This window comes from Sinocyclocheilus anshuiensis, unplaced genomic scaffold (assembly GCF_001515605.1).
Source record: "Sinocyclocheilus anshuiensis isolate Anshui unplaced genomic scaffold, SAMN03320099.WGS_v1.1 scaffold58, whole genome shotgun sequence".
Lineage (NCBI taxonomy): Eukaryota > Metazoa > Chordata > Actinopteri > Cypriniformes > Cyprinidae > Sinocyclocheilus > Sinocyclocheilus anshuiensis.
The window spans coordinates 1,511,873-1,521,707 of record NW_015547688.1 but is presented as its reverse complement, the minus strand read 5'-3'; the positions used below and the strand labels follow the sequence as shown (position 1 = coordinate 1,521,707).

Genomic DNA, 9,835 nt, shown 5'->3' with positions numbered 1-9,835 from the left:
GGAAGAGACCGGTCTCCCGAGGAGAGGCGCGCTCGGCATTTAAACAGCGGCGGTGATGAGGCTCCATTCGGTTCAGGTGTGCCCCATCACACGCCGCCAGCCCTGGCTATTTCAGCGCCCCTCCTCTCTCACGCACCCAATCCTGTCGGAAGCCTGGCGAAGGGCGGCGATGAAGGGACGGGGTGATGCTGATAATTAGGGGGAGACAGCCGACTCGTCACAGTGTGTTGATATCCAGCCGAAGAGCAATCAACCATAACTTCAGGCGAGCAGGCTCAGAAGTTGGGAATACGTGGAAAGTCACCACTCCCGAATGAGTTCGCGCGAGAGAACGTAATCTTTTAGTTTTAAGTCGGTTTGAACAATCCGGATAAGCGCAAGTACCATTTTGATTAGCCGTCGTACCTACAATGACTGTGCACTGTGTAAACAATGAGTGACGTATACGCGCGAGAGATCACTTCCGGCGCTTGCATAAACCAGAGTGCGTACACACCTCACACACCGGATGCCGTGCACGCGCTAAAGGCAGTTGGACATAGTGGTGTATTAGAGGTAAAAAATGATATAAATACTGTTCGGTTTCTCGCACAAACCGATCGTTTTGTGTCTTAGGACATCAATGTGTCGTCACGAGCCGCAGGGATTAATTTGGATTTGTCTGTGCATGTTTTTTTTACTCTCATAGATTTTGTTACCATTGCCATGCATTATACGACTGATAGACTGCAACGGTTGGAGTTAAAAATCATCATATGTGTTCTACTGAAGAAACAAAGTCACCTACATCTTGGATGCCCTGGGGGTAAGCAGATAAACATCAAATTTTTTTTGGGTGAACTATCCCTTTAATTCCATATTCTCTAAAAACTTTTGTCTTTACATATTGCATTTTTTTATTAGAAAACAAGACACAAGCACTGTCAAAAAGAACGTTTGAGACTAATCCTGTGCAGCCTTTCAAAGAGATCAAAAATTCTCTGCAACCTGCAGTTTTGTTTTCTTTCTTTTTTTTCTACCTCTTATATGCTCTTAGAGCTCTAATTTGGTTTATAATGTAGGTAGAAACTCTACTCACAAAACAAAGTTGGATATTGTTGTGACGCCTGGTAAAGTCTGGTTAGTTTGCAGAGATTTCTTCATCACAGGAAGAACCACAAACTGTAACCAATCACTGAAGTTGCTGATGCGGAAACTACTTATTGAGGTTTGGCTGTCAAAGCTCAGGGTCCAGTCAATCAGAAGCTGTATCGTTTCGTTTCTGATACTGCTGACATTTGTCTGAAAAAGAAGAAATAGGTTTATACATATTAGGGCTCTCAATCAAAAAGGTTAATTAATGGTGTCTTAAAAATATGACGCTCATGGCACAAGATGCTGAAAAACAAAGAGAGGCATTATGTGCAATGATATGGAAATAAAATAAACAGTATTTTGACTTCTAAAGCCATATTTTGTAATGTCTATTCAATATTTTTATGCGCCACAATAATTTAGGAGTCCTTCTAAGCAAATATTGATATATACAAATAATATGATTAATTTGTAAAATAATAATAATAATAATAAAAAAAGAAGAAATCGACATTACTAAATAGGCATATTAAAAATTGTTTATATACAACTTTAATTATATATGCTCATTATACAAGGAAAAAGGAAACGTACAGTCTGAGCAATGTTCACACATGATCTGATGAATCTTCCCAATGGTCTCAAAGAAACCAGGAAATCGCTGAGATTCTGCAGAAATGTGAAAAGAATTAGGATCATCTTCTTTATTCATGCTTAATCACTGGCCTGATTAATAAGCATCAGCCCAGTTACATCATCATCATCATCATCGTCATCAAGTACACAACACTCATATCTAACCTGATGAAGGCCATTTGAACTGACACTGGTCATGTTGAGTGTTCTGTTAGTGAGCGGCTGCAGGAAACTCTGGAAGATCTGAATGACGGCATTGAGGTTCAGCTTAGCAGATGCTTCCAGCTGAAAGATCAACTCAGCTTTCTGCTCTGGGGTAAGCTTATCTAGGACAAGCAGCTAAAAAAGAAGCACAAAGATTCAAATCAATCATCTCAAGAGTAATGCTATGATTGATTTATACCATAAAACTGCCCGGTTTAATTCACTTCTTACCCCATCAAACTTTGGATTCAGAGCTATGAAATCTCCTAGACTTGCGCTAGCAGAGAACGTTTGGAAGTTCAGCAGAAGCCATTCCCCAGTGCTGCTTGTACTGTTGACACAGCCAGCTTTAAAACGAAAACTCAACATTAGCAAATCAAGACGCAAACTCTTCGTCTTTTTCACATCTGATATATTAATGGACAAAACCAATTACCGTCAGTTGTGTTTCTCGCCAGAAAAGGTTTTATGAAGTTCTGATACACCATCCTGTGCCTTTCAGGACCAATCTGCAAGCTTAGATCCTTCACTCTGTAAAAAGCATGTGAATTAAGTTGGTCTTCTCTGACAACAAATAACTACAGAGAATAACAGCATGATTTATGCGTGGTGATACACACAGTTCTTGGAAGCTCTGGCAGGCGAGGTTGCTTTGACTCAGACAGGAGAGCGTGTCTCTGGACAGTGATGACAGGTGTGGACTGAGCTTCACTTGGAACCAGAGCCTCGCAAAATCCACATCTTTCAGTGAACCCACTATTAAGCCCTTCGCCCTGACTTGATTGATGTACTTCACGACATGACTAACGTCAAGTCTAGATCTCTGTTTGAATGATTAAAAAGGCACTGAGTAGGTGACTTCCTTTTAAAAAAATGAGTAATATATGAAATATGTACCAGCAATGTGTACAGATCAAAGGCAGTGTCAGTAAATGCTTTGAGATTATTGAGATTTCCCTGTGATAAGTCTGAAAGCTGTATCCCGGAGCAGGTGAGAGTGTTGTTGAATGTTGACTGTGAGAACTGAAATAGGAATGGGGGGAATATCAACATTCCTTAAATAAAAGTGAAAAATAATATTGCCCATATCATATTACACCTAATAATAAACACTTACTGAGGAGCATGTGGAACCATTAATGGAAACTGTGCCTGTAAAAAGCAAATAAATTAAAAATAATAATAACAGAAATATGAGCAATTAGACTAAAATATTAAACGTTGTGACAAAAGTATTCAGAAACGCACCATTTTGAAACTCCGCCAGACACTTTAAAGAAACAGAAAATAAATCAATCAAATCCATAAAACTTGTCATTGTTAATAGTAAATGATTCATCACAATCAAGCAAGTTTTATTTCTGCCGACCCGTGAAAACTAGTTGGTGTGTGAGCACATATATAATATATATATATATATTATTTTGATTAAGCAAATCTAGGAAAACCATTGAATAAAGGTCAAATTTGATTTGACCGAATACATTTAACAAGCAGAATCCATAAAATAATTTTGTGCAGAAAGTGTTAAATACCTGGCCATTTATCAGTGTGATGAATCCTATAAAAGAGATAGAGAAGTGTGACTCGTGAAAGGTGTCTCTTTTAAAATCGATAATATAAATAAATGTATTAATTATAACAGTAAAAAAACAGCTTTACGCACCTAAAACAAACAGTGCAGAAAGCTGAAAGTGTGCCATTTTCACACTGACACCACTGATCCTAACACACAGTTGCACTGCTTTATTATTTTAAACTACTGCATGCATGAAAAATTATGATGTATAATTTAAATATGATATATTAATTAAATTAATTATCCAACTATTCTCATTATAAATATTCTAGTTATAATAATATTATTCTAACTATAAGATTTATATTTGTATCTATTCAAACATAAAAGGTGTGCAAGGACGGTGCGAGCATTTACCTGTAGCAGGAGTATCTGTGTGTGTCAGTCAGGCAGCTCAGCAGGTGCACTATTAACTGAGGTATCAACAGGGTGTGGGCCAACTAATGCAAACGTCAGTAAATGCAAAACAAGACAAACAACTACTTCTGGAAAGAGGCAAAACAAGCAAGAGGGAATGTGCTATATCACATTCTGTTGCTATCAAAAATATGCCTGCTAATACTAAATTAAGCAAGTCACCTTTCAACTAACTGAAATACTTCATTGATTTTTTTTTCTTTCCAGAAGAGCCATATTTTCTTTTCTTTTTTTGAAGATCAATCTTATGAATTGTCTAAATTTCATACTGGTAAAAGTTGCAGCTTTTAAAAAGTGCACTTTGCAATAATGTCAAATGACAAAGGTTTATACGTTTTAAATCATGTTTCAATAATCTTTTGTTGTGCTTCTAAGAAGCACATGTAAAGTACTTGATTAGAATTTTAACCAAAATGTGTTGATACATTTACATTTTCATTCACAATTTCATTTTTATAAATGTGTAATTACATATATTTAAATACATGACATGCAAGTTTCAATAGAGATGACATTAAAGTATAATTTACTTTACCATAAATGCTTGTTAGAATATTCAGCAGTAAAGTTTATTATTATTAATAACCAATGTCTTTTAAGTGAATTCCAAATATTCTAAGATTCTAATTTGGCAGTTGCCATTTGCATTGTAAATGTTTCACTGGTAGATCAATCTATTTGAAACATTAATAATCTATTTAAAAATATACACTTAAAGGGATAGTTCAGCCAAAAAAAATGAAAATTCTGTCATAACTTACTCGCCTTCATGTCGTTCCAAACCTATATGAATGTCTTCTTTCTACTAAACACAAAAGAAGGTAATCTGAAGAATGTTGGTAACCAAACAGTTGCCGGTAGCCATTGACTTCCTTGGAAATAAATATACTGTGGAAGTCAGTGCATGGGACCAGAAACTATTTGGTTACCAACATTCTTCAAAACATTTTTTCAGCAGAAGTGTTCAGTGTGTTCAGCAGAAGAAAGAAACTCAAACAATTTTGGAACAACATGAGATGAGTAAGTGATGACAGTTTTCATTTTTGGGTGAATGTCATGTCTTTTGTGGTTACACATGAATTTAACATACAGGTCAATAACACACATTTACAATAAAACAACTAAACACTGTTTAGTCGCATCAATAACTAGTTTATAAACCGTGTGTAATTACATTAAGTGCTCTACTGTATGCTTTGTCAGCAGCTTAACTGAGCCTGAACTTCACACAATGGCATCTGGATGTTGTTCAAAGTGAATAAGGCATGCACCACTTACTGTACAACAACCATTGATTAAACAGACTTAACCTGTTTAGACTGTCTAAACTCAGGGGCCAGGCGGCCACCACTGACCTAAGCTTGGCCACCCCACTCAAAACTGCAGTTTTTGTCCCCCTTTTTTTTTTTGACAAGAAATGCATTTATTAAGACGCGGAACCGCCGTATCTCTTTATGACCACAACAAACAGGAGACTTTTCAGACGCGCAGTTCAACTTCGCCTCAGCACGAGGCGCAAGTCAAACGAGCGCGGAAATTGAAAGAACATGTGCCAAATGAGCTTCAGTAGAACAACAGTGAACAGCGGTCTGATGAGATGTTGTAGGCTATATGTCAGTAAAACAAACTTTCCTCGCCTGACAGCTGTTTTACCGTGCGCATGGCGCACACTCTTCAACTTTACGCGAATATAAGGCGCACGCTCTATATCGCTTCATCATAAATAATGCGTGCAAGAAACTATGAGCATACAATGTAGTTCTGTCTTAAGCCATGAAATTACCAAAAAGGCAATTAGTGCATTAATTTATGTATAGCATCACATTAAAGAACGTCTCTCAAATGCATGTTCTAAAATATTGTGCAATTCGAGATCACAATATAGGTCTACACAATAAGGCGCAAGCTGTGTTTTTATTTTTTATTTAATGCACAAGTAAATATGAACACAGCGCACTTATACTAGAAAACATGCGCTACTTTTATTTTTTTATTTTGTAAAGTACAAACGAAAATGAAACCATTTAAATGCATAAAATAACTAATTTTACATTCTGGCATTTATGTGCTATTGACTTCCGTCCTTTTTTTATTAACCAACTCTTATCACTATCTGCATGTTTCATCAATGAGTATGCAATGATGGAGAACAAGCTTTTGAGAACCAAAACCAAGCTGACTAAGTAATAAATCTATAGCGAGCCCCTTTATTAAAAGACCTGGAGGTGGGGAATAATACACAAATTGTCATACACAAAGTGTTATATCCACATATATCATATTCACTCAGCATTACTTGATCTAATTCACAAATATCTCAAATACAATTTAGTAGAAATTAATTGTATTCAGTTGTGTTTTAGGCACTAAAACAGTCCAATACTTTATAGTCAATCACATTTTTATATTGAAATAATGAAGATTTCTGTGCCACCCCAGACTGGTTGCTGGCCCCTCCCTGGCCACCCCTATAAAAACATCCTGGCTCCCGACTGAACCTGGTTTCTTCCAAGGTTTTTTCTCCATTTTTGTCACCGATGGAGTTTTGGGTCCTTGCCACACTCACTTTTAGCTTGCTTAGTTGGGGACGCTTAACTGATTGCACAGACACTTTAGGAAGAGAGCTGAACTGGATGATAACATCACTGAATCACCAATGAGCTGACTTTAACTGGAAAAATGACTCTTTGTTACTGTCTTCTTCCATTATTGACAAACTGTTTTCCTGTTTGACTCTGTAAAGCTGCTTTGACACAATCAGACGGCCATCGGGACAAGACCACAGGAACCAGACCAGTCCTCTGCACAATCTGACCTGTGTTGCAGCCTGCAATTAAACGGCTGGTTTCGTCTGGCCAGAGATGAACGATGGAGTTTTGGTTCCTTCGACACACGATTTTTCTGTTTAATATTGTAAAGCTGCTTTGACACAATCTGTAGTGTAAAAAGCACTATGTAAATACAGTGACTGGACTTTACTTGACTCAGTTCAGTTGAACTGTAACACCTGGTTCATACATTTTCTTCTGCCTCATTTTAAAGATGTAATTGTGAACAGTAGTAATATTTGTAAATGTTTGTTTGCAAACATTTTGTTTAGCTTGTTTAGTCTTTTTTTTTTTTAGTTCATTAAACAGAGTTTAAACTGAATTTTGCAGTTGAATTACTAATGTAATGTTTGTCAACTGGAGCTTTAAAATGATAGTTCACCCAAAAATGAAAATTTGCTGTTAATTTACTGACCCTCCGGCCATCCAAGATGTAGGTGACTTTTTTTTCCTTCAAGCCTGTATGTTTAGTCTGTATGAAAAATTTTATAAATTCAGATTGTGATTAAATAAAGGATATTACGTATTGATTGACACCAGTTTAATAACTGTGTTAAACTATAAAAATATAAAATCTAATAACTAGTTCCGCAGCAATTTCTTATGATGTATATAATAATATATCTTATAATGTAATAATATATCTATATGTTTATAATAATAAATCTTAGTTTAGGTAACATAAAGTATGTGGAGTAAATTGTTAAATTTTAATTGACATAACTTGCTGAAGTCTTCTAAATGTTTGAACAATGAAAACATTTTAGCTGAATGGACTACAAAACTAGTTCAGTAAAAGTTGAGCCAACTAAAAACTAACAATTCAGATAACACTTTGAAGAGAGAAATTGAGTAGTTACTAAATAATAATTAGCTGAAGCAGCTTGAAATTTTTTACAGTGTACAACATCATCCTGCGCAAGATAAACAGAAAACAAAGCTTAAGCAAGACACACAAAACAACAGCCGTGTAATAAGGTGGAAACCGAGAACTAATGTGAAAATATATCATAGCCAGAAACTCTTTTGTTTATTCACTCAATCTGTGATGGAATCTGTTAAGAAGAGAAAATGAATTCTTATCTAAATCTAATCTTTTCATAAGAACAGATGCTCCGGATTTTTTAAATCAATACATGTGCACTTGTGCGGAAAAACTTGTTTGCAGACCGTGACAGACAAAATCACAGATTGTAGGTAATGACAAACCACACAGTCATCTTACAAATCTATGGAATCTCTGCTGCATTCAGTGCAAGTGGCCCAGAACAAACAAAAGATCATTTCAGTACACTAAGATACGCATCTTAAAACATCTAAACCTGAACCTTAGGGGGAAAAACAAAAAACTACTTTTAATTTACAGACCAGCTTCTCAGTTAAACTATGACAACCAATGCACTGTGTATAATAATCATCAATGGAGAATTCACTTTTTCGATGCTAATGTATTTCCTTGTACCTGTTTATGATATTAATGTTATGAGTCACACAAATATCAGTAAATATCAGTAAAATGAAGTTAATTTCTCCTGGTCTGTGATAACAACGGATTCACATTCATCTGAGAAGTTTGCATGAATTATGACTTTAGGCGATCGAAACCTGTTCAATTTTTGTGGTTGACTTCAATAAGAAGAAACCCATCGGCCTCTGCAAAAGGAGAGGGAGGGAGGGAGGATCAATCCTACAAATGGACAAAAAACAGCAAAGAAAATTATCAAAGTGCAATAGAAAGTCAAACTATCAAATTACTATTGGACAAATTTATAATTAACATATATCCACAAAATAAAGTAGGCATAAATCTGGCACTAAAGGACATTACAGATATATTTCACCAATCAGCATCCATGTGCAATTTGAAAAAATCATCAAAAAGAAAACCAAAAAACACCAATGAAAAGTGGTTTGACGATGAGTGTAAAAGAATTAGAACGACAGTACGAAATCTTTCAAATAAAAAACACAGAGATCCTGACAACCAAGACCTCCGCCTTCAATATCATGAAGCTCTTAAAGTGTACAAAAAAACTCTAAAAGCAAAAAAGGAGGAGCATACAGAACAATTATTTCAAACAATGGAGGAATCGATAAATACCAATAACTTTTGGAACAATTGGAACACTCTCCATAGACCACAAAAGGAAGAATTGGCCATTCAAAATGAGAACATATGGAGGACACACTTTGAAAATCTGTACAAAACAACTGAAACAAATCCTGCTCGAAATGAAATAAAAACCAAATTAGAAATCCTGAAAGAAAAAATTAAAGACAATCAGAATCCCCTGGATTTCCCAGTCACAGTAAATGAGCTAACAGACAGACTACATGCACTAAAACCCAACAAAGCATGTGGCATCGACGGCATATTAAACGAAATTATCAAACACACAAATTATCAATTCAAAACTGCAATAACCAAATTATTCAACATTGTTTTGAGTGTAGGATATTTTCCAGACACCTGGAATCAAGGCCTAATTACACCCATCTTTAAACAAGGAGACAAGTTTGATCCAAGCAATTACAGAGGCATATGTGTCAATAGCAACCTGGGGAAAATATTCTGTTCGATTATTAACATAAGATTACAAAACTTTCTCAAAACCCAGAAAATCTTGGAAAAAAAGTCAATTTGGATTTCTGCCCAAACACAGAACATCTGACCACATCTATACCCTCCACACTATCATTGACAAGCACGTACACCAAAACAAAACCAAAATCTTTGCTTGCTTTATTGACTTTGAAAAGCTTTTGATTCAATCTGGCATGAAGGTCTCTTTCTAAAACTACTGGGAAATGGGATTGGAGGGAAAACTTTTGATTTCATCAGCACCATGTATAAAAACAATACATGTGCTGTAAAAATAGGGAACAAACGAACAGAATTTTTCTCTCAACAACGAGGAGTTAGACATGGTTGCCCATTGAGCCCCACTCTGTTTAACATTTATATCAATGAATTAGCCAAAGAATTAAACAATTCGACTGCCCCCGGCCCAACCGTAACTTAATCAGAAATCAAATGTCTCCTCTTTGCAGATGATTTAGTCATTCTGTCAAAAACAATAGAGGGACTACAACAGCT

General features: G+C 35.9%; 1 protein-coding gene across 1 annotated transcript in view; it reads right to left on the bottom strand.

The window, feature by feature from the left end:
• The window catches only part of LOC107703339 (uncharacterized), a 34,637-nt gene extending 30,775 nt beyond the window's left edge, over positions 1–3,862 (bottom strand). Inside the window, exons 1-12 of the mRNA XM_016505928.1 lie at positions 3,851–3,862; positions 3,581–3,639; positions 3,450–3,475; positions 3,163–3,184; positions 3,032–3,066; positions 2,812–2,937; positions 2,535–2,737; positions 2,351–2,445; positions 2,146–2,261; positions 1,876–2,049; positions 1,669–1,743; positions 1,079–1,281 (exon numbers count right to left, since the gene is read on the bottom strand). Coding sequence (XP_016361414.1) covers positions 1,079–1,281; positions 1,669–1,743; positions 1,876–2,049; positions 2,146–2,261; positions 2,351–2,445; positions 2,535–2,737; positions 2,812–2,937; positions 3,032–3,066; positions 3,163–3,184; positions 3,450–3,475; positions 3,581–3,617 — 1,112 coding nt within the window. The 5' untranslated portion in view covers positions 3,618–3,639; positions 3,851–3,862. The remainder of the gene's footprint in view (positions 1–1,078; positions 1,282–1,668; positions 1,744–1,875; positions 2,050–2,145; positions 2,262–2,350; positions 2,446–2,534; positions 2,738–2,811; positions 2,938–3,031; positions 3,067–3,162; positions 3,185–3,449; positions 3,476–3,580; positions 3,640–3,850) is intronic.
• Positions 3,863–9,835: the final 5,973 nt, after the last annotated feature.